General features: G+C 46.2%; 2 protein-coding genes across 2 annotated transcripts in view; one reads left to right on the forward strand and one right to left on the reverse strand.

Annotated features, from left to right (window-relative positions):
- The window catches only part of APPL2 (adaptor protein, phosphotyrosine interacting with PH domain and leucine zipper 2), a 41,986-nt gene that overhangs the window by 4,362 nt on the left and 13,808 nt on the right, over window positions 1-23,816 (forward strand). Inside the window, exons 2-10 of the mRNA XM_033118015.1 lie at window positions 2,513-2,611; window positions 10,502-10,561; window positions 11,224-11,295; window positions 13,135-13,222; window positions 14,833-14,874; window positions 15,060-15,118; window positions 15,862-16,008; window positions 19,726-19,808; window positions 23,025-23,183. Of these exons, the coding sequence (XP_032973906.1) occupies window positions 2,513-2,611; window positions 10,502-10,561; window positions 11,224-11,295; window positions 13,135-13,222; window positions 14,833-14,874; window positions 15,060-15,118; window positions 15,862-16,008; window positions 19,726-19,808; window positions 23,025-23,183 (809 nt within the window). The remainder of the gene's footprint in view (window positions 1-2,512; window positions 2,612-10,501; window positions 10,562-11,223; window positions 11,296-13,134; window positions 13,223-14,832; window positions 14,875-15,059; window positions 15,119-15,861; window positions 16,009-19,725; window positions 19,809-23,024; window positions 23,184-23,816) is intronic.
- Window positions 16,046-23,816, reverse strand: part of WASHC4 (WASH complex subunit 4) — a 78,738-nt gene continuing 70,967 nt past the window's right edge. Inside the window, exon 34 of the mRNA XM_033118014.1 lies at window positions 16,046-16,716. The gene's annotated coding sequence lies outside the window, so the exon portion shown is untranslated. The remainder of the gene's footprint in view (window positions 16,717-23,816) is intronic.

Here is a 23,816-nt window from a genome sequence, read left to right on the forward strand (position 1 = left end):
CTGTGGGCGTTGGAGCAAGTATCCTAACCTTGATGAACTTCAGTTTCATCATCTGTAAAATCGGGTTAATGTAACCATGGTATCTACCTCAAAGCTGTTGGATTAAATGAAGTAACAAATATTTAGTGCTCAGCAGTGTCTGACACATAGGTACAGAGTAAATGGGTAGTTTTCATTTTCTTTCCGTTCCTTTTGTGGAGGACATTAACACAAGTCCTCTCTTTTCGTCTTACCTCTCATTTTCCATTCTATTTTATTCCTAAGAGTATTAAAAATGATAAATAGGACTTGAATAAATGAGTATTAGCAGTAGTAATCCAGTTATATCACTTTCTTCCCATTCTCCTAGATATATTAGTTAGAGCAAAGAAAGGTATCAGAATCATAAACTTTGGAGGGATCCCAGCCTTGGCACCACAAGTACAAAAAGGTCCTCTACGATGAGATGGCATTTATGGATAACTGTGTAGATAAGTGTTGCTGAAGTGTTAAAATCATGTGTAAAGCTCTTAGTGTCCAGAATACAAAAAGCAATGAAAGTTCATTATCTTCTTCATAATATCGTTTGCGATCAGTCTATTTCAGGCTCTATAGACAGTTTATGTACATTCATTATCTCATTAACTCTGCCAGTTTGGATCCAGGACTGATGACACAGTCCCAAGGTGATCCCAGATCCTTTGAGAGGCGCCAGCAGGCTATAAGCTCCTGGAGAACATAGGGTCAGTTCCTATCAGTTCCCAGCACAATGTGTCATCAGATATTGGATGAAGGCAGAGATGTGTGCATGAATGAATGAATATAGAGTGGTAGACCACCCACTGTAGGCTCTGAGAATGTCTTTTAACAACCTTTTTTTTCCCCCAAAAAAATTAAAAAAAAGTATTTTTAAGAGATGGAATGAAGAATTCAAAACCATTGTTTTTCACCCACTGGTTGATATCCATTCATTGATTATGAGATCCAGTGGGTCACAACCGTGATTTTTGTTTAAAATGGACTAGAACAGAAAAGAATGGAATAGGAAAAAATCAGAGTATGTACGCATACTAGTGATACTATTTGGTAAAATGTGTTTTGTGGTGTGGATTTTAATTTTTAAAAGTTTGAAGAACTCTGTTCTAACACACGAATTGTACACATATGCACTCTAGTGTTTTCCTCTCATGGAGAGCTTTTAAAAAACCTTTCTTACATTTTCATTATTCTGTGTGTTCTGGTCCTTCTCTGGATAAGAACTGGTACTGAAGAGAGTACATTGGTTTCAGAACAGGTATTTTTAGCCTTATAGATCACCTGGGGCAAAGCCAGGATAAGCGTGTACTGCTGTGAAGTGCACCAAGTTTGTGGAACAAAATCAAGGGTGGAACAAACGATCCAAATGCCTACATTCCCGTCCTAGTTTATTGGGGGTACTTTGAGGTCAATAACTGCTCTCTTACCTGAGATAGGCTAGAAAAAGAAAGAGGGATGTGGAATTCATTTGCAGGGAAATAATGAGCCCTAATGGATTGTTCGTTGTGAAGGATTTTGATATCACCTCATTAAAGGCATTTCTGTAACTTTGCATTCTAGACATGATGGGCTATTTTCTGAAATGGAGATCCCATTATCACTAACGTTGTATTTAAAATTCTCACCGTGCTGAACACATTAACAAAAGTACCTTGAGTAGATGTGGCCTCTTACGTGACACCTTGATCCTTCCGACACCATCCATTAAATAAATATTTCGTTAGTGCTCAGCGTGTGTCAGATAGGAGAAACCTTTCATCTAATGACATTGCTCCACTGTTCTCGGAGCACTGGGTGGTTAGTCTTCCTGAAGAAACTGAGCTAGTGTTCTTGTTAAGTTGCTCTTTGAGCTTTGTGCCCAGATATACCGCTAGTGGGCCCAGGATACACGAAATTTCCTGGCCATGAGTTTGATATTGGTTGAATGAAATACGACGAAAGACATGAAAATTGACTGTACGTAGTCACTTTCCACTATAAGAGGAAAGAATGACACACTCTTGCAACATGTCCAGGATGGCAGAAAGCCAGTCAGATGGTTAGCTGCTGGGATGACACGGTGCTGAGTGTCCACGCCCTACTACTCACACAGGCCTGGCGTCGTGTCAGTTTATGGGCTTGAAGGGAAAGGCTGCCCCTGTAACACTTGTTGTTTTTGGGTGTTTTTTTTAAAAGCCCCTGGTGCTTGGTAGGGGCTGACAGCAAGACAGATAAATAGCCTTTGAGTCTTAATCTTTTAAAAATTGGCTTTCCTTTTCTGGCCCCGGTACTCTGTTGTATTGTTTGCTTCCTTCTGTAGTCTAAAGGATTAGAAAAGTAGCTCTTAATTCAAGCTGCAGGAATCAACTCGTACTGGTATTACCAATAAAAGAATAAAGCCATAGAACAGGCACCTTCCCCCCATTTCTGTGTGTGTGTTGGGGGGCGGGGTGGGGGGTTCTACCTCCTTTGTAACTTTTCCACTTAGAAATAAAATTGACTTCTTCTTTCCTTGCAGACTCGCTCTTTACTGAGCGTGTTTGAAGAAGATGCTGGCACCCTCACGGATTACACCAACCAGCTGCTCCAGGCCATGCAGCGCGTCTACGGAGCCCAGGTAGCCTGCTGCCCCCTCACCCGGAGAGGAGCAGAGTAGGGACCCTCTGCCCTCACCTGGAAATTTGAGTCAGAACACCACCACTTAAAATTTTGCAGAATTGTTTTCTCTTCTGCTTATTTTCAAAAACTGCGGACAGTCTGTTTTCATTGCTGAAGAAAGAGGGTAATTTTCCGATAACTAGTAGAACCAGTAGAGAGGGACCACATCACTGCTTTTCATTTTTGTTTTAAATTCAACCCCAAAGGGAAACATTTGAGTCTCCTCTTCCTACTTGTGAATGAGTGGGTTCAGTATTCTGAAACATGCTCTTTGTCTTTCTCATAATTGGGCAGTCTTAGATGTCAGTGCGGGAGGGTAGAGATATTTGTTCAAATGCTTCCTCTGAAAAGACTTGAGTCACAGTTCTGAAACTGTTGGGTGGCTTCTTTGTTTTGAGGAACAAGTATCTCTGGCTTGCAAAACGAGGGAGAATAAATTGCCAAGTAGCAAAAGTGAATCTTTTTAAGATCAAAAAGTGCCTGTGTATGTTACTTTCTAAGAGAAGACTTGCGATTTACTTAAAAATAAAATTCATTATGTTACATATCAAAATATCATGGCCATTGATGCTTTGGATTATGAATTTTTTTGCTGACTTAAGTCTACGTGTTAATGTCTCTTTTTCTCATTGATGATCTCTAAAGAAATACCACAGTCAGTATATAATAATATATATTAATACTGATATCTAGTCATTTATTATGTAGCTCTTAATATCTATATATAATCATTTCTTGTCATTGTTTTATTAGTCATTTATTCATTTCATACACGGGAGGAAGCCTCAGTCCTCGCCATTAGGGAGCTTATAGTTGGGTAGGGAGTCAGACAAACAACTACCTAAGAGTGTTTGTTAGCAGCGCTAAGAGAGAACATCAGCTAAACCAGAGGAATTGTGCTGGGCACCGAAAAGGGAGAACGACTGATAGTTGAGGTGTATTGAGTACTTAATAGTTTCCAGGCCTGGTTTCAGGGCCTTTTCCATGGATCATTTCATTTAAATTCCCCAACAACTCTGTGAGGTTACTATTGTTATTATTCTTATTTTACATCTTATCCTCGTTTTAAATAGGTAAGGGTTCAGAGGATGAGTAAGTTGTTTTAGTGCACCCCTTAATACGTGGCAGAGCAAGTCAGCCTGAAGGCAAAGCCTAAACTCTTAACCACTAAGCATGGGGATAGTAGCCTGAACTAGAGAAGTGGCAGGAGAAATGGAGAGAAGTGGATGAATTTCAGAGGGCAGTTAGGAGCTGATCAGTACTTGATTGGATGTGAAGGGGTCAGGTCGGTAAAGGATGCATCCAGATCTATGCTCAGGTCTTTGACTTGAACATCAGCATGGATAGTCTGGGAGAACACAGGGAGCCTCGTGTGTGTGTGTGTGTGTGTGTGTGTGTGTGTGTGTGTGTGTGTGTGTGTGAGAGAGAGAGAGAGAGAGAGAGAGAGAGAGAGAGAGGGAGGATGTCAATCATAATTCTCTTGAAAGGCCGATTTTGAGGGTCCATGGGACATCAAAGTGGAGAAAGAGATTTTGTTAAAAGTTCAGACCCAGAGGTCAGGCTGGAGAGATGGAATTGGAAACTATACTGTATTATACAAGTGTAACTTATTAATTAGAACTAATTTTAATGGCCAAATTGATTGTGCTCATTTGTAATTGTGTTTGTTTGTTGGATAAGACATTCAGAAACTGGGGACATATTTTGTCGATTTTTTAAGCCCTATTTATTTGTATTTTTCCCTATTCAAAATTTAAGGAAATAGAAGAATTTTCACTGGGCTTATACCTGAACTTGCTTGTTATTCAGCCATTTGAATATTGTCATTAAACGATTTGTTTTCTATTTAAGGTATAAGAGTACTTAAGGGACTGTGTCTCCGCTACTCCCAGTAGTCACTGTTCTTTCCATGCCTCTCCATGTCTGTCAGAATCATTTACTTGGAGATGTCCAAACACTCTCTTACGCGTTTGGTCTTTTGAGCCAGAAAACTACGTTTTGCCAAAATTAAGTGGGTCTTGCAGTCCAAGAGGCTTTTAATTCACACCACATGATCATCACATGGGTTCTGCTGGCCAGAAACCTCCCTCCTGCTGCGGCATTTCCTGCAGCAGAGGCTGGCGGGGACGGCTGCTTAGTGCTGCCAAGATCAGCGACAGCTTCAAGTACTGGTCATTCAGATCATTCTGGGTCAGGGTCAGCTGGTTTTGCAGGTTTATTTGGAGACTTAGGTATTTTGTTTTGTTTTTCATTTAAAAAAGACAACTTTTCTGACTCCCCTTTGATGGGTTAGTTTATATATGCATAGCAGATAGTAATTCTTCTCAGTGTTTTCATTCAACTTTTTCCTTAAGTTATATTTTCTTGCTTTAACATATTTTATACCTAGGTCTATTGAATCAGATTAATGTAGTTTTATAATTTTATTTTTAAAAACAGAGGCACTTAACAAGATGTAGTATTTCATTATTAAATTTTAAAAACCAGATTTATGCTGCTGATAATTGATAAATGTTCATAAAAGATATTTTAAATCAGACTGCATGCTAAACTTCTGTGTTCTTGATATAGCGAATGCCCTTCGTCCCTTCATTTTAGAAAGAGGAAGAGCAAGAAACACTAGAGGAAAGTTCTGTGAGCAGTTTTGCTGATTGTGGCTGGTTTGGGGGAAATTTAAATTTTATTTGGCGTAAGTGCTAGAATGAAACTACAGTCTGTAAGCTGCCGTCAGCACTTGACAGCAGCCCCTCCAGTCCCATCGGGTCTTTGCGCTGTCGGATGTGCCTTTGCAGTAGGAACACAGTATAGGGCATTTCAATGAAGGCAGCTGCACACATTTCTCACGCACTAACAAAGCAGAGATCTTCTTAGAGAGATTTGCTGTCTTTCAAACTATTGGCTAAAGAGGTTAAAAACCTCCATAGTGTCTGAATAGATGCATATGTATACATATTCTTACCTGAGATGTTGCAGGCTCACCCAGTCTTCCTGTCTTCCCCCTTCAGTCCCCTACAGCTAACCACACCCAAACCTCCCGCCCCTCCCTGTCTCCAGACGCTTCTGGAACCACAAGGCAGAGGTTAAACTCCCAACATGGCACGCAAAGCTCTCCATGAACTGAGTATCGGCCTACTCCTCTAGCCTCGCCTTTGGTTGTTCCAGAACGTGCCAAGACTTTGCTATGCCATTCCTGCTGACAAAAATCCCATCAACCCCTTGCCCTGGCAAATGGCCTTGCTGGCTTTTAAGACTGGCCTCAAGACCGAGGTATCTCAGACACCTTTCCTTTCTTCCTTCTGTCCCTGGCCAGAGCGTACCTGTGTGCCGAGATGCCTTGTGTCCTTGTTGGTCAGAGCACTTCAGGTCCCCCTATGGACTGTGAGCTCCCACAGAGCACATTCTCTTTGTCTCCAATGGCCAGCACCCCGCCTGGTCCCAGTGAATGTTTGTTTGATACATATGCGTATGTGTTAAAGAAGGATTGAATTCAGGACGTCACCTAAACGTCAGCACGTGCCAACTGTACACTTCATTGTCACTCCTAATACATCCCCTCCTCAGGTCCTTAGTCAGCTGACATCCGTCAGGCATCCAGACTAGAGCCCAGTTTTCTTTGACCCCTCCTCCTTCCTCACCACATGCCATTGCCTTTTGCGTCAGGAATACCCCGCAGATCTATCTGTGCCACCTTCTCCACTTTCTGGTTCAGGCTCAGACCCATTTCTGTCTCTCACTCGACTTCTTCAGGTGGTCTCCTGACCCTCACCCATTCTCTGCCTTCGGTGATTCCTTTCCACCACAGCCACTCATTTTTCTTCTGCTCACGTCCGATCTTGTCATTCTCTTGCCCAAGTCCCTCAGGGCTTCCTCGTTTCCAGTGTGTTCCTTGCTACTCCCTACGTGCCTCCGCCTCGGGGGCTCCTGAACTAGTGGGACCCATGGCCCCAGTGTTGTTGCGAGCGAATGGGACGTTCAGCACTTGGCTTTAGACAACCTTTGGCTAAATACTTGGTGTAGATCAAAGCATGCCTCCACGTGCCTTTGACTCAGTGGATTTCCTCTGCCCCTGCTCCCAGCCCTCCATTCACACTCACCATGGGTGGTGCCGCCCTCAGAGGCCTTTGGGGGCGTTTCAGGGGACATTTGCAGTTAGTAAGCACTCTGAGCCACTGGAAGATAAACATTCCTTTGCCAAGAGCTCAGTGTTCCTTCCGGGTTTGCTACCCACTGGTCTTTCTGCCTTGGCGACAGCCTTGGGAGGTCCTTTAACAGTGGAGATCCTGTCGATAAACCCTTGGTCAGGTCATCTTTTAAAGGAATCTTGGGAGGCATCAAATAGCCTAGATGGTAACCAGAGAACTGTTCCGGAATGTTGAAGGAATCTTTCAGCATTCCATTAAGAGTCCAAATTGTGGGCCACCTCTTTTGCTGGACTGCAGCTAGAACAGCATGGGATTTGTGTTCCTTTCGTGTGCCTTATGGGGCCTGCTCACTGAGGACTAACTGGATCACAGTTTAGACTTCGGATCGGAATAGCACAGCATTCAGACTTGGGCTTTAGATTTGGAGTCTGCTAGATCTGAATCGAGTCTTTCCCTTGCCAGTTACTAATGTGATTTTAGAAAGTTACTATCCTTTCTTCTAGTCTCTACCTCATAGGTGCATTATAAGGATTCAATGTGATAATATAGGAAGAACACTTAACAGCCATGTCAGGTACCTAGAAAGGACTCAGTAAATATTAGCAGGTATCTTTATTATTGTTATTACTGATATTTACTCCATCCAGGCTCCAGTTCCGCAAGTCTTGTTGCAGAGATAATTTGTGGGCTTACCTGACAGGGTGTGGATTAATTAGCTGTTGTTGGTAAAGCTTGCCATAGAACCTTTGTGTACAGGAGATTGAGTCAGACTGGTCTAGTTCAAAGACTTTTCCTGTAATGTGCTCTGTACAGCAAAGGTTCATTTCTTCTGGGCAGGTGACAGGCTGTGTTGTACCTATGGTTTGTTCCCAGTGAAATCATACCTGATAGAACAGAATCTTGCAGGCTGAAATCACACATATATGAAAATACATAGCATTTTCATAAGGTATTTCTAGGAGTGACCCAACAGAGTCCAATTATACACCGTAGTTTTGAAAGCAGCTGTTAGGTTGTGCTTCATGATTCCTTCCTCCCTCAGTGACGGTGCAGGTGTGTGAGTGGCACATACGTGGCTCTCTCCTTCAGTCTGGGTGCAGTGTGATACTGGCAGCTCCCTGGCCGGTTTTTCCATTACATTTGGAGCACTTGCCAGTAAGCTCTAAAGAAGAGAAGAATTCAAGTAGCCTGTGACCCTTGCTTGTTTTGAAGGCAGGGAGAGTTATCAATCTGACTGGTCTCTAAAGGATACAAGTATAGGGGAGTCATGTTTTAGACTCAGCTAAAATAAAGAAAAGAATCACTTAGAAGAGTAGAAAATGTTCCTTGAATCTGACACATCGTAGCTTAAAGGAGAGCCTCCTGAGGGAGGTGTGGCGGAGGAGTGGGTCTTCTGAAACATTGACTGTCTAAAGCAGGATCAGCAATTTACTGCCCTTGGCTGGCCTCTTATTTTTGTAAACAAAATTTCATTGGTACGAAGTCATAGTCATTCGTTTATGTAATGTTTATGGCTGCTTTCATGCTACAGAGCAGAGGTTGAGTAGTTGTGACAGAGACCCTATATCTCAAAAGCCAAAAATAATTACTATCTGTCCCTTTACAGGAAAAGTTTGTCAACTCTAGTCTTATCTCTTAGCAGGACTTGGAACCTTAAAGAGTAGTATTTAAGATTGTAGATTTTAAAATCAGACAGACTTGGATTCACATCCCAGCGTTGCTGCTAACTAGCTGTGTGACCTTGGGCGAGTGACTTAACCTCTCTCTCTTCTTCATCTGTAAAACTGAGTTTAATCATTGGAACCTGTCTTACACGGTTGTCAGAATTAAATGAGGTAATGCCCAGAATGTACTTAGGGTGGCGTCTGGCGTGAATTAAGTGCTCTGTAAATGTTAGCTGCTATGGTTAGGATGATTCTGTGGGTCTACAGATCATACATAATTTGCAGGGAGCTGCCCCCAGGCGGAGGCCGAGGTAGCTTGAACAAATCCATCCTAAACCCATTGCTGCTAACTCCGAGAAGAGGAGTAAGGAATTTTCCGATAGAGCCGCGAATGAGCCCAGGGAGTGGGCCCCGATCCTTGTTTCCATGAACTCTGATCTTTAAAACAACTCTGCCAAAGAGGGTCAGCAGGCTGCTTCCTGGCCGAGTGCTTCATCCCTGTCCAGTCTGTGTATTTTATTGCCCATTTGAGATGTTTCCTTGTAGGACTAGGAAGTGTTTTTTCCCCTCAGACCATGATTCCAGGTATTGTTTTAAACTTAGAATTTAGATGAATCTTCTGACCTTGTTCATTCATTCATTCATCAAACATTTGTCAGGTGCCTGCTGTGTGCTGGGAACTGTTGCCTGTTCCTGTCTAGCTGCCTGACAGTGCTTATGGATCTGTTCACTTGCCTTCCTCTTGGCTGTGTGGCTGCCAGCTCTTGTTCGTTTTGAAAAGAGTGGTGTCCACGTGGGATGCCAAAGCCAGCAACTTTGCCTGACTTTATTCTGGGGAAAAAGGGAGAGAGCCATGTTTCAGGGTCTGTTAATGCCTGTTCCTTGGGGCAGATGAGGGAAATCAGGGAACAGATTGGCCAGTTGTCTGCAAAGAAGGCCCAGAAAAGTAGGATTAGGCTCTGCTGGGTCTTGCAAAGGAGGACCATGAAAAATAAAACAAGCTCCTGCAGAGCTCGGGCCCTTCTTCTAAAGCAGCAGCAAACCCAGGAGAATTAGAAAGTAAGTGGAGGCTGAGGCCAAGGGAAGCCAGTGCCCTCCCCTCCTGGCTTCAGGTCAGAGCTGGTGGCTCCGCCCTTCTCTTAGGAATAGCCCTGAATCTGAAGAGAAGCTTTAACTGAGCTTTGGAAATGCAAGACACATTTTCTAGGCTGGGTGCATAGATGGTGGGAGATAGTGGTAGGAAACTGCTGTGTAGCCAGAGATTGGAGGAATAAATAAGAGAAGAGGAAAATGGACAGTATTGGCCAGTGAGAAGCAGCACAGAGAGGGCCTCCCGGGCATTGCAGCCATGCTTCTGTGTTGCCATCCATCATTACAGAGCTAGTCTTCTAAGGCGGGTAGAATCTGATCGTGCCGTGGTGCTGCTGAGGTTCCCATTGCACTTAGAATAGTGTAAATGTGGGCCACTGAGTCCTCCGTGCCCTCGCGCTGCCCGAACACCCACACCCTGCACCCCTCGCTCCAGCTCCGCTTTAGAGGTCTACAGACAGGCTGTGTGCTTTTTCCACTTGTTAGTCCCTACTTCTGGCAAGCTGTCCCCATGGCTCACTCCTAGTCTTCTTGAGGGGTCTGCTTAACACATCTCTTCCTTAGAGACCCTCTGAGTCTTCCCGTCCAAGCACCCACTATTTCCTTTGCAGTTCTCATGATGCTTGTAACTGTTCTTTGATGTCTGCTTCCCGGGAAGCCCCGGAGGACAGGGACCATGTCTGTTCACCGCATTATAATTGCTCACCACATTTGTTCACTGACTGAATGTCTGGAAGGAGCCGTAATTTGTGAATGGTGTGTGGGGGAGGGGTGGGAGGCATGGGGGAGCAAGCTGCAACCTTTGACTGTTTTGGTCTTGTTAGCCACATCATTTCTGAACAAAGTATTATTTTACAGCCACGTAGTATTTTTAAGGGATCCTCTGAGGTACCATTTTTCAGTGACTATGTATGCACTGGACAAATCTCACTTGCTTCTCTCTTCTCCCTGCAGAATGAAATGTGCCTGGCCACTCAACAGCTTTCTAAGCAGCTGCTGGCATATGAGAAACAGGTAACTTGATATTTATGTGGCGTATGGTGCTGTGCTCAGGTCTCTCTTAAGTGGAGTTCTTCTAAAAGAAATTCTCCAAAGGCATCCTTTAGAGACTGGCCTTCCTTCCTTCCTTCCTTCCTTCCTTCCTTCCTTCCTTCCTTCCTTCTTTCCTTCCTTCCTTCCTTCCTTCCTTCCTTCCTTCCTTCCTTCCTCACTTCCTTCCTTCCTCTCTTTTTTTCCATCGTCCATTTCCCTTTTTTCTTGTTTTCTGGCCCTTTCCTTTCCTCTGATCAGTTCTAAGTGGTGATTATCTCAAAGTCCATGTGATATAGTCTCATTAGCCTCCAGAAGTAATCAGCTGCCCTTGAGGGAGAGTTTATAGTCTCTGAGGAACTACATGTAAATCGACACTAACCATTCCAGGAAATAAACTCAGAGATACCATTTTGTCTGAACAGAAGGGTGATGAGCAACGAAGGAATCGTGTGGCGGGGGCGGCTGAGTGCATCGCTGGGGCAGGACCAGGGGAGAGCTCCAGTTGTCTGCCGTTAGACACTCTGACATTATGTGTCTTGGGAGAAGGAAGGAAGCCAACGTGGTGGGGGGGGTGTTTTGGGGGGAGGGGCTGCCGTGGCTCTGAACTCCCTGGCACTCAGTTAACACCTGCTTCTTATTCTTAGAATTTTGCTCTTGGCAAAGGCGATGAAGAAGTAATTTCTACACTCCACTATTTTTCCAAAGTAGTGGATGAGGTAAGACAGCAACATGGCAAGTGTTATTCGATTCTTTTTTAAAACTTTCTTTTATCTTTCATTTTGGCCAACTTTCCATTTCTAGAGATCTATTCTAATATCTGAGATGGTATCTCAACTTGTTGATCTTCCAAGGTCTGTTTCGTAAGAGAGGTGGTATAATATCATATTTGTTCCTTGTTTGAGGGGAAAGACTTTGATAATACATGAACAAGAGACCAAAAGAAAGATTTCTAAGAACTCAGTTTCCTAAGAAAGATGTATGAATCTCTCAGGGCTGCTGTAATAAATGACAAGTAGGTGGCCTAAAACAGTAGCAGTTTATTCTCTCCCAGTCCTGGAAGCCAGAGTGTGAAGTCCCGTTGTTGGCAGGGCCCCGCCCCTTCCATGGCCCTTGGGGAGAATCCTCCCTGTCTCTTCCAGCCTCTGGGGGCTCCAAGTGTTCCTTGGCTTGTGGCTGCATCCCGTCAATCTCTGCCTCTAACTTCACAGGCCTTCTCCCCCCACTCCACCTCTGTACGTTTTCTTTTCTGCCTGTGTCTTACCTACTTATAAGGACACTTGTCATTGGATTTACAGCCCACCTGGATAACCCAGGAAGATGTCATTCCAAGATCCTTCATTACATCTGCAAAGACCTTTTCCTCAAATATTCATATGTTCTGGGTGGATATTTCTACCCAAATGCGGAGGGTTTCATACACAACCCAGAAAGAGCAGGGCTATTGGGGGAGATCTGTGTGAACTCTGTCACTGCTGAGGGAACCTTTGCCAAATGTTTACTCCACAAAATGATCACTGGGTGATTTCCCCTTATTCACCCAGCAGGAATCCCGGAGCACCCTCAAAAGTCTCTGGAAGTCTGGGGCCCAGAGTAAGAATTCCTTCCACTGCGTGTTCACTGCCACACTTTGGAAGTTTGGGCAGCTTTGTGAGCATGAAAGACAAACTACATCCCAGATAGTGTAGTGGGAAGAGCATGGCTTTTAGACCCCAGTAGCCCGAGATTAAAATCCCAGCCATGCTGCTTATTTGCTCTCTGGATGTGGAGACTTACTTGCCTGTCAATAAAATGGGGTAATAACACCTACCTCACAGAGTGGGTGAGAACTAAGTGGTATAAATAAAGCACACAAAGCTGGCATAAGGCATACAGGAGTACTCCAAAATGGTAGTGCTGAGGTGGATAATTTTATTTTTCCTAGACCAGTGACAATGACAGAATTTAGTAAGGCCTTGAGGTAGAGGGCGAGAAAGAATCAAGGGCTGTTAAAGTTATCTGGTGGGGAGGATCACATTTGAATACAGTCGTCCTGTTGTTCTTAGAAAGGTCCTTTTCTAAAGAGCAGAGGCCTGAAATCTGGCTGAGTTGTTTCAGTGGGAACGTTCTTCCTCCAGAGTAATTCTCAGGCCCACAGCTGGGTGTGGTTGTAGAGTTAGGATCCCAGCAGGCCTGTCTTTCAAGTGTGACTTCAGCTGGCTCTGAGAGTGGCCTGGGGACGTGGTGACCTGTGATAAGCTGTGTTCCCTGCAAGCTCATCAAAGCATTCTCATTCCCTGGTGGGCGTGGCTTAGCCTGAGACCACAGGACCAGAGTTTGCACAGTAAACAGACGATATGTGGGCTCCTTTAGCAAACTTAACTGGTCAGTCAGAACCTTTTAGTACCTGTAGGCCTTTGTCATTTATTGCTTTAGCAAGGGCATTTATTTGCTAAGGAAGTAGAACTGAGCTCTTTAACCACAAGGAAGTTGTCAGTGTGATTGACTCCTTGGTGAAATAAGACAGTGTCAGTAACGGTGGATATAAATTTTTTTCAACAGCTTTCTCTTTCTTTCAGCTTAATGTTCTCCATACAGAGCTGGCTAAACAGTTGGCAGACACAATGGTTCTACCTATTATACAATTTCGAGAAAAGGACCTCACAGGTAAAGTAACTGAGTTCAGTGCCAAGTTACCTTCAAAACATGATTCATTTAATAACCATTCTCACTGCATTACTTTCTTTAAATGTGTGGGTCATTGACAAATGCCTTTTCTTTTTGAGCAGTTCAATTTAGCTAACTTTATTGAATCCCCACTGTGTTCTTGGCTCACCTAAAGGAGGCCACAGGCTCATAAAACAGACTTGGAAACACAATTGTAATAGGTTGTGAGGGCAGCAGGACAGAGCTGTATAAGGAAAAGAAAGAGAACACGGAAAGGCATGGGTAGGGTGCCAGGGAAGGCTTCCTGGAGAAGTGGTCTCTGAGCTGGGTTTTAAGAGATGAATTAGTGTTTACCAAGTAGACGGAGATGGCAAGGCTTATATTGCTGACTAAGAGCATTTGTGAAGGCACGCTGTTCTCAGGGAGCCATGACTACTTTGGAATGTAGAGTAATATAGTGAAAACAAGAAGCTTCCTAGTATCAGTGAAAAACGGTCATCAGAGTCCTTTTCTGATGACGCCAAGACGTGCATTTAAAGTGTTTGTGCCGATCGTGCATGAGTCTACATCTGAACCAATTTAGAATCTGTATCCCCTTCTTTGACGGTGGTGCTTCATTTTGCTGCCTTTTTCATTTATGTACCAATACAAGTATGTAATCTGAATGAAGACCGAACAAAAAATATTAAGGAGGTTACTTAAAATTGATAAGGCAAGAACACCACAGCTCTGCTCTAATAGGAAATAAAAGGTGAGGGAGAAAGAAAGAAAAATGGAAGAAGAGAAAGGCAGAAAGCAGCCTGATACCAGGAAGAGAAAGAATAATGAGAAGTATTAAAGCTGGAGGTAGTTTTGAGGCAAACTGGAAAACAACATAGAGGATGTGAAAATGCTTTGCTTTGTTTGAAAAAGGAAAAATGGATTGCTTTAGAATTGTAGAAAGTATCACTTTCTTTCAAGTTTCTCTGTATTTTTAAGTTTTTAACCTTGGACACTCACTGCTCTCATTGACCTTTTTGGCTCTTTGGTCTTGGACTTGGTTCAACCATCTTTGTGTGTGATAGGTGTTGCGCCCACACGGGGAGTAGTTATTGGTGTTGGCTTGTTGCAAGTACTAGATTGCTTCATTTTGTTAAAACAAGCACCCCGTATTCCTTTGTCGGATGTTAAAATAGCAACAACAGGAAATTTTTAGGTTTGGGGTATAGTCAGGACAGTCTGAGGAAAGATGTACTCAAACAGTTTTTTGGGGGCTGAAGAATCAGAGCCTACCTTTATACTCCAGGTCCCCATGAATCGTACCTGACCACACGCACTCCAGCCCGCATCCCCGAGTCCCCTCTCACAGATCTGAGAGGCTGTCAGGAGAGGACAGGCTTCATCGTCAGTCACGGTCACTTAGTGTGGGTGCCGCTGAGGCCACAAGCTCCAGTGAGCCCAGGATTCCCAGGCACGATGTCCGGGCCCCGTGAGGACAGCGGACCTGAGTGGGTGCTGGCAGGGCCATCCCCTGCCATGTGTACACCTTTATCTTCCTGGGGAAGCAGAGAGCTCCGGGTTGGCTAGTTTTGTTTTTCTTTGCTCTAAGTTGTTCCTTTTCTCTTGTTCAGAAGTAAGCACTTTAAAGGATCTTTTTGGACTCGCCAGCAATGGTAGGCATTGTCTTCGTTCTTTGTGTGTGTAGTTAGTGATGTCTGTGGGTTTAGTGTGTCTGGGAGTTTAGTGTGTCTGGGGGTTTAGTGTGTCTGGGGGTTTAGTGTGTCTGTGGGCAGAGACACCGAATGAATATTCTTGCATTTAAACCCATTTGGGTGTTAAAATGTCTCTTCACTTTTAGAGCATGACCTCTCGATGGCAAAATATAGCAGGCTTCCTAAAAAAAAGGAGAATGAAAAGGTAAGAATACCTGCCTTACATGGTTTTTTCACCTCATTTATTTAAGCTCCTTTTGTGCCTTTCCATTGTGAATTTGTGGCCTTGAGGATGTTCTGATGAATATCTTCTCTTTTTTCTTATACATGGATTTTTAAATCACTTATTGTGAATCTCATAGGTAAGTTTCCACTTCCCAATGCTAGCTTTTCAAACTGGTTTTCAAACACCAACTTGGAACCATTGTAAAATTGTAAAATTACAATCACGCAGTGATTTGAACTTAAGCTTGGTACCTCGTGTGACTGTCTGACTGATACACACTCAGGCCCCGAACTCCTTCATCTGCGTGTTCACTCTGACTCTTTAACCCATGCTTTCCAGCTTTTTTTTTTTTTTTTTGCTACGATACATAATATTGAATGTTTTCAGGAATATAATTTTTATTTCTGTTCCATGATTTCCTTAGCATACACTCTCACGCGTGACCCACAGTGTCCGTGGCTTTCAGTGCGCTTAGCGCTTCGTTGTGCTACCAGCACAAGGGGTTGGCTTCATCCCAGTGCAGCCTCACAGACACCGAGATGCCATTTGGTGATTTTAATTTGGATTCTTTAAAACATGAGGTGCAACCTTATGTGTGTCTTATTCTACTTGTCACGGAAATGCTTCTGATAGGTAAACGAACGTGTTTAGAAGTCACATGCCCCTACAGAATTGCCACATCCATTAGACAGCCTGAAGTTTTCCTTTCACCCCTTAATCAGGTGAAGACTGAAGTTGTAAAAGAGGTGGCGGCTGCCCGACGGAAACAGCACCTTTCATCCCTCCAGTACTACTGCGCCCTCAACGCGCTGCAGTACCGCAAGCGCATGGCCATGGTGGAGCCCATGATGGGCTTCGCCCACGGACAGGTGCGTGGTCCTTCCCAAGGCGCTAGGTCTAAGCCAGCTGTGGGGGACAGCGTGGCCTTCTGCTGAGGGGGCACTGAGGACAAACGGAGGCATCATCAGAGACGGAAACACAAATGCACACCCTCCCTGGAACCTTGCTGCGGTTCAGCACTCATCGTAGCTGGACTTGGGAGGCTGTGCATGCAGGAAACGATGGCCTTGATCCCAGGCCTCCCGTGGGCAGGAGCCGGCATGGCCCTCTGTCTGGGATTTAAAGGGCAGCCAGGCTGGTCCGACTTTCTCAGAAGCAGCTGACTGTTCAGGTTGGTAGAGCCTGGCTTACAACCTAGGACCCCACACGTTCCGTTGCTGCCCTGGTGGTAAGTTCCCCCTCGGCTGGCGGTCCTCAGATGACACATGGCTGAGCTTGCTGCCGGCACCTTGGCACGTGGCGCATGCGGACGTGTTGCCAGTGCTTGATGAGTCTCTGTAGAGTGTGTATTTAGTTCTTGCCCCCATTTAGTGGTCTATGGAAGGTCGTCTGCAGGGAGCCTCCAGTTTCAGGATGGGGCACCAGCCTGGCAGGGACAGGAGTGAGTGTGGGTGTGAGGCGAGTGGCCCCACCCCGCACCCTCCATGCCTGCCCTGCTGTAGCCCCACTTATGTTGCCTCCAAGCTCACTCCGGCATGTGACAAACGCACCCCTGGAACCTTCTGTCAGTTGACCATCTAGGAACAGAAAGGGATGTGAGGAAGCAAAATGTTGAGAAGAAAAAGTCAGCGACTTAAAAAAACAAAACAAAAAACCCACATGTGAGCACGTATTATTTTTCCACTGCATTTTAAAAATACACATATTTCAAAAAAAAAAAAATACAACAGTTTCATTCCGGGAAAAGAGGAACAAGAGAGGATCTTTAAACTTCCAAGCTCAATTGTCTGTCATCTTAATATTGTCGTTACATTGTTGAATGGTGAGGTCCCTCAAGTCAGCTGATGGCTTCAGAGCCATAATATCTAAATAGAGCAATATAATCTTTCTGTGTCATCTGAGTAAAGCTGGGTTAAGCCAAAAACTAGCACTGCCCAGCTGTGGGCTCTAGCCCTCAGCAGATCCTTTGGAGCCCGCCAGCTTCGTCACGATGGGCACTTGTGCCCACGCGTGTATCCTAGCTCACTCTGTCGTCGTCGTCCTCCGTCTGCTCTGGCAGATGTCCTGGTTTTGCTGGAGAGTGCCAGTGTTCCCTTCTCCGATACGTCCTCGTAGATCTGTCCTCCCTGGACTGACAGTCCTTGCCTTTGGAGCAGTAATCCCTGCTCATTAGAGGCCCAGAGTCAGGGAGGGTCCCGAAGTTAGAGTCTCGGAGAGATGGATGGCTGCAGGCCTGAGGGGTCAGTGCCTGGACAGCCTGGTTAGTTAGAGGAGGGGCTTTAAACCCCTGAAAGAATGGGTTTGATACAGGCTGGTTTCACTCTTTTTCATGGCCAAGGGCTGCCCCACTTGCCCCAGCCTGGACTTGCTACGCAAGTGCTGCCGGCCCCAGGGAAGACGAGACTGCAGGTGCAGTAGCACAAATGCAGCCCCAGGCGTAGGGAAGCAGAACAGAGCACATTCGTGGTTGGGCAGTGGCAGCATCATTTTTTGAGGACTGCTCAGTCCTCAAATGAAACAGCACGTTTCATTTTTCATGTGAAGGTGTCCAGATTTCAAGACACAAGACCAAATAGCTCCTCACCCTGCAGAGTTGAATCCCGATGAAAACTGTAGTTTCTTATCTTAGACTAGGTTGTAATCAAACCTGAAGCCCCTTTGGATGGTTCCGAAGCATTCGCTCTCCTGCTGCCTCGTCAGCCCTTTTAAATCAGTGTTCCTCGAGCATCCAGCTATGTTAGCCGGGGAGCACGTGACCACTGTACTGCCCCTGCTCACGAGGGCGGCACACAGGGACGGCGCTCCACTAACTCACTTCTCAGCCCACCTTGGAGGTTGTTTGACTCCATTTCCGCCTTCCCTGGCCCTTGTTAAACAGGTTTTTAATTAAATTAAATCGTCGTTCAGTCCTGATGCCTGCAAACAGGTTTTGTAATCTGTGTACAGGTTTCTGAGCACACAGATGAACTCGCGTGGAGTACTGACAGGGTAAGGAGTATGTGAGGGGGCTGTAGAAGCCAGTGTCGTATCGCTTCATTCCATTCATTCAGTCAGCCGATGCTGTTCAGGGACTGGGTGAGCCCTGGCCTAGGAGCTTAGAGAGAGTGGGGGACCTAAGCCATGGACTTGGTGTACAGATTCAGAGAAGTTCCGGGAGGACAAAGAGGAAAAGCCACGGTGATGTTGTGCCCTTAGAAATGCAGAATGCTCGTTTAACAGACTCGGATATTTAATAATTCAAGGATTCAAGGTGGCATTTACAGTGTTCATCTCTGTATGAGTCAGAGGTGACGGGGCCGGAATACCTCCCTGTATGAATTCCCGTGCCTTAGGAGAAGCCTGATCATGTCTTTGTACTGTGAAAACTAAGGACGTGGGTGTACGTACTTCCCCAGGCTGTCAGACCAGGGCTGTAACACCTACTGGCCGCCTCCAGGTGAGAGGTCAGGGTCTGTGTCCACCACCCAGGGCCAGGGCTGCTTCCAGATCCAACGGACAAGCCGGGTCACGTGTGTGACAATACCCAGGTCCAAGCTGAAGGTCTTCTTCCTCATGACTTAGGCTTGTAACTGTTTCCTCTCCAAACTCAGGCTGTAAAGTGGAGCAGTTCATATCAATATGCAGATTTTTTAAAGCCCTGGCCATAGAAAGAAATGGGAATTTGAGCTGTATGGGGCGGGGTGATTGCAGATGTCAGGAAGGCACAGCAGTGGTCTTCCTGCTCTCTTTCCCATAGCTCTGCCCTTCAAGGTTTGTCAGGGGGTCCACACTTTGCTGGGAAGTGAATACCCAGGAGTCACAAAGTAAGGCGTCCCTTCAGCTGGTTCCCAAAAGCCAGTGACTGCAGTTTCATTTTCATGATGTACAGTTCTCAGGTCTCTTAGGCCCACTCTCCCATGGTCGGAGAGGGCATCCATCATCCAGAGCTGGGTCGCAGGAGGGGACCTCCCCTGTGCTGAGCACCTGTGCCGTTCAGGGTCCTGCTGTGTCCTTCACATTCTCAGTCCCCTGGGTGTCAGGGTTGGAAAAGCCTTTAAGGGTCTTCAGCCCCATTTTCTCTCTGGAATGTCACAGCCAGGCCACCGTCGTCCAGCCCGTGTTCAGAGCTGCACGGGGCTCGGTGAACGGGTGGCCTTCACTTCTCTGAGAACTCAGGCTGTTTGTTTGTTTCTTGTTGGTGCTATACGTCATTTGTCACACACCAGTTTAGACCCTGGAGTTGCAAAGGTGAATAAGACCTAGTCCTCGCCCTCAAGAAACCCACTATCTAGAATTCATACAGGAAAGAGGTTGATGATAATGTCAAAATTATCAGTAGTAATTATTGACGCACCTGGTATGCACCAAGTGCTTAAATTATTCCCGATCTTGACAGCGTTTCGGCAAGACAGCAGGTTTCACTGTCCCCTTTGTACCAGTGCACCAGGGGCTTTGGGAGCAACTCCCAGCTGGTGGGGTGGGGGCTGCGGGCGCGCGGAGGGGCCGGCGGCAGTGTCCCCACCCCCATGCCGTCAGTCTCACATCGAATGAATTCCTGCGTCACGTTTCCTAGACGATTTTCACAGTATCCTAATTCTATCTTTCAGATTAACTTTTTTAAGAAGGGAGCCGAGATGTTCTCGCAAAGCATGGACAGCTTTCTATCCTCCGTTGCAGACATGGTTCAAAGGTAATGCTGCTCTCCAGCTGGGGTCTCACTTGCCTTTTGCTTTCCTGCTGAATCAGCCCCTCTGGGGCGGGGGGCGGGGAGGGTTCTGACTGCAGAGAGTCCCGCAGAGCTTGTCTCCACTCCCCGAACCCTCAGAAACAGAGTCATCTTCTTAGCTACTGATATTTGTGAATGTTATGATTAAAAAGCAATGATTTCTGCAATTCCTGGCTTGTATGGAGCCCAGAGTCGTCTCTATTACATTAAAAACTTATACGTACATAAAAGATTAAAATATCCGCAGGGTACTTTCCCATTAAGTCCAGCTTCCTGTACTTAGGGTTGTCTTCTGTTAATATTCAGGTTTCACACGGTGTAAGCCTATGAGTCTGGTTTAGACTTGCTGTGGAAGAGCGCTTTGGTGTTTTTTCTTTGAGAGCTAATGGGATTAGCTAGAAGTGCTGCAGCTCTTCAGGCGACTCGTCATCACATTCACTTATAATAGATACAAGAGGCATTAAGCCGTTTTTGAATTAACACACTGCAATTCAGCCTTGCAAATGCTTAGTTTAAAAAACAGATCATCTCTTCAGACTGTCCTGCCCACACTGGATGGAGGCTCTGGCGGCTCTGACTCACTTTACATCCTATCGCCAGCGTCTACCACGGTGAGCTCCCAGGAAGCTCCCGGGCCCTCCAGCGCCAGGCTTTTTCATTAAGAAATAAGGCATGGTTCCTTGAGAACTTTTCAGGATTTCTGGGGTACAGAAATTTGCCTTTGTGTGTTTGAAAAATGAATATTCAAAATGGAAATAGTATAGGAGTTTATAGTGTGGAAAAATGAAGAGAAAGTTGCTCCTTTTCTTGAGAACGTGGCATTTCAAAAGACCTCATGAAGGCCAAGCAGTGGAATTGATTTAGGCAGAAGGCTACCTAAAATGCTGTGGACACGATGAATCCCGAGAAAAACCAGCGCTGACATTCGTGCCGACACGAGGGGAGAGCTGTAGGTTATGAAAGCATTCACTCCTTCTGAGAGCCCGAGCTGGCTTGGCTGGTTTCCTGACTGCTGGCAGCAGTGAGTGGGGCACGTTAGGTTTATAATTATGCTAGAAAGCAATTTGTGAAATCTGAATTCAGTTTCTTGCCTTTTAATTTGATTGTTAGCCCCTGGGATGTGTTAGGAGAAAGTAAAAAGAAGGGAAGCTATTAAATTGTCACACGAACAGTATCCGCTCTCTCTTACTCTCACTACTTTAACTCAGTATTCCATGGGTTCCTGTGTTTCTGGGAGACCCCTCTGGGCTTCAGGCTTTTTCACGTACTAGATTTTTTTAATGGATGGCGGGGCATGGGTGCCCATTTGAGATGCCATGGTACATGCTTCCTGCGGGTGCTGGAGCCTGTGTCCTCCCCCTCGTCAGCATTTCTGTGAGCCATTATCAGGACAACCCGAGTGCGACACCAGCCACTCCAACAGTTCCAGGCGTGGGGCAGTAAGCCTTGACTACCCAGCCTTGTCTCTGGTTCTGTGTCACCCCTCTGCTGCCTGACGAGGCCTAATTATAAGGGCAGTGGGCAGCAGGCAGCCAGCGGCCACTGAACCTGGAAACACTTGAACGTGTTGGTTCAAACAGCTAACGCATTCAGCTCAAGAATTCTAACTTTCCTATCACTTGAGTTTTATATTGGTGCCCAGGTACGTACTGCACCCCTCTCCAGCTGGGGTGGGTGGTCTGGCTGCTGCGGACTGTAGCCCGGACAGGACAAGGCACAATGTCTCCCAGAGGCCCCAGAGCTCTGGGTCCCTGCCCTGGGGGTGGGTGCCCAGGGGCTCTGCTGTGTCAGGGTGAGAGGATTCGGAACCAGCCTAACCCCAAACAGGGTGGCGTTTTGAACCACCCCACAAAGCCAGTGGCTTTATTCCCCTCAACTCCACAGTGATACATTTCCACCTTTTTTCTTGGCTCCTTGTGCTATTCATATGTGGTTGAGGGTTTTTTTTGTTTGTTTGTTTTTCTTTTTTAACTAAATGAAACATGCTTTTTAAAAACTTTGAAGAGAACCAGTGGAAAGCAGTCACTTTTCTACCCTGTTCCTGGGAGCCTTGGATTAGCTCAGAGGTTTGGAAGCCGAGTCTGTGGGGGGTCGGGGAGAGGCAGTTACTGAAAATGAAAACGCCCTGAAGTTGTGTGCAGATGTCTTGTTGGTGCACATGAGTATTTTTCTGGCGTTGGAGACAATCCTTACCTTTCGGCCGGCCCTCAAAGAGGTTTCTCACCCACAGAAGCTTAAGATCGTAAGCAGTTTTGCAAACCTTTGGCTCCCTCCTGCCATCTCCTGCACTGCCTAACTTGTTTTCTCATACTGCATTCTCTCAGCCTTGGCAGGGACAAACAGGTTAGGCTAATGGGCTTTGTTCTCCAGCTGGCCTGTCCTAAGGCCGCCAGTGGTGGGGTCCCCAGTCATTCCATTCAAATGTCAGAAGAGCCCAAAATAACAGATTGGCGGCTGGCACCCAGCTGCATTAAACAAGATACAGGCAGTGGACACTGAATCTCCAAGAGGAGAATACGGCCTGTACAAGCCCAGACTTACGTAACCACCAAACAGCTGGCTCTCGAGGTCCCGTCTGATTTTAACATTTGTAATTCAGTCTTATCTCCTTTAACTCGGTTGAGAAGTGGAACAACGCCTCTAAGGTTTGCTTTCTCAGTTGGGTGGGCCGTGTTGGCAGGTGGTCAGGACTTTATAACCACGACTGTCACCAGAAGGTGGGGCAGTTGTATGGCTGTCATCAAAGGAAAAGCATTGCCCTGGCATCGTTGGTTGCATCTTGGTACCACTTCCTGGTCATTTTTCTATCTCCAGTGGCCATCTCCCGGCTCCTGCCCAAACCAAGGGGGGTGGGGGGACAGGAATGACTGTTTCCTTCCTAAAATTTGTATCAGCAGTTAGCAGCGTGGGTACCACTTTGTCAGCAGAGAAACTGTTCAGTTGGGTTCAGGCACTGTCCAGTGCCAGTTCTAAAACAGCCGTCACGCAGCGTATACACTTAGAGTCATGCAGACTTGAGTTCCTGCGATCTCCAGCGTCCGGGTCCAGGTTACAGGGTGGAGCGCTGAGGCTCCCTTTTTAAGGCAGGAAGCTCTGCCTGGGGGACAGCTCTGCCACCGCCGCTCAGCAGTGCTGGGTTGGCCAGGGATGAGTGGCTGACCTGACACCTTCTGTCCTAAGCATTCAGGTGGAACTGGAAGGCGAAGCAGAAAAGATGCGGGTGTCCCAGCAAGAACTGCTCTCTGCCGAGGAATCTGTTTACACTCCAGACTGCGATGTGGCCGCACCACAAATCAACAGGAACCTCATCCAGAAGGCCGGCTACCTTAACCTTAGAAAGTGAGAATGCCACTGCCTGCCTCCCGTTTTAAAGTCTGTCTGCCCCGGGAGTGGCTAACGGGCATCTCCTACGTGCCCCTAAAGGGCGGGGGTGGCCGAGGTTGGGCAGAGCTCCCGCCACCGCAGGGGCCCAGGCTGCGCTGAGAGAAGGGCTGGGAAGAGGCACGAGAGGAAGAGCCGTGTGTGTGTGTGTGGTCTCCAAGAGCACAGGCCACCCGTCCCCGGTCACTGTGGCCATTTGCAGATAGACTACTCTTAACTGTCTTCATCCTGGACTGTTGAGAGCTGTTATCCCACCCTGCCCTCCCCCCAGGTCCCTGACAGCTGAGACCCACCACCAAGGCAGGGGCTGAGGACCAAGAAGCTCAGTCATCTAGATTCAGAGAGCCTGAATCCCATGTTTAACACCCAGGTCTTTAAAGGTCCGTTGTGAGTGAAAGAGACGATCAGATTTAATAGTGTCTGAGAGCAGGGGGAGGCTGTTGTCAGGTGTGAGAAGACTGACTGGTTGGTGTCAGTCAGACACCAGGGCTGGGCTGGGCTTCCATCGTTTCATCCGTACAACAGGGCTGTAATTGCACCTACTTATAAAGTTGTTACCAGGACAGAATGAGGTAATTCCTAGTAGGTAGT

This window comes from Rhinolophus ferrumequinum, chromosome 10 (genome assembly GCF_004115265.2).
Source record: "Rhinolophus ferrumequinum isolate MPI-CBG mRhiFer1 chromosome 10, mRhiFer1_v1.p, whole genome shotgun sequence".
Taxonomy (NCBI): domain Eukaryota; kingdom Metazoa; phylum Chordata; class Mammalia; order Chiroptera; family Rhinolophidae; genus Rhinolophus; species Rhinolophus ferrumequinum.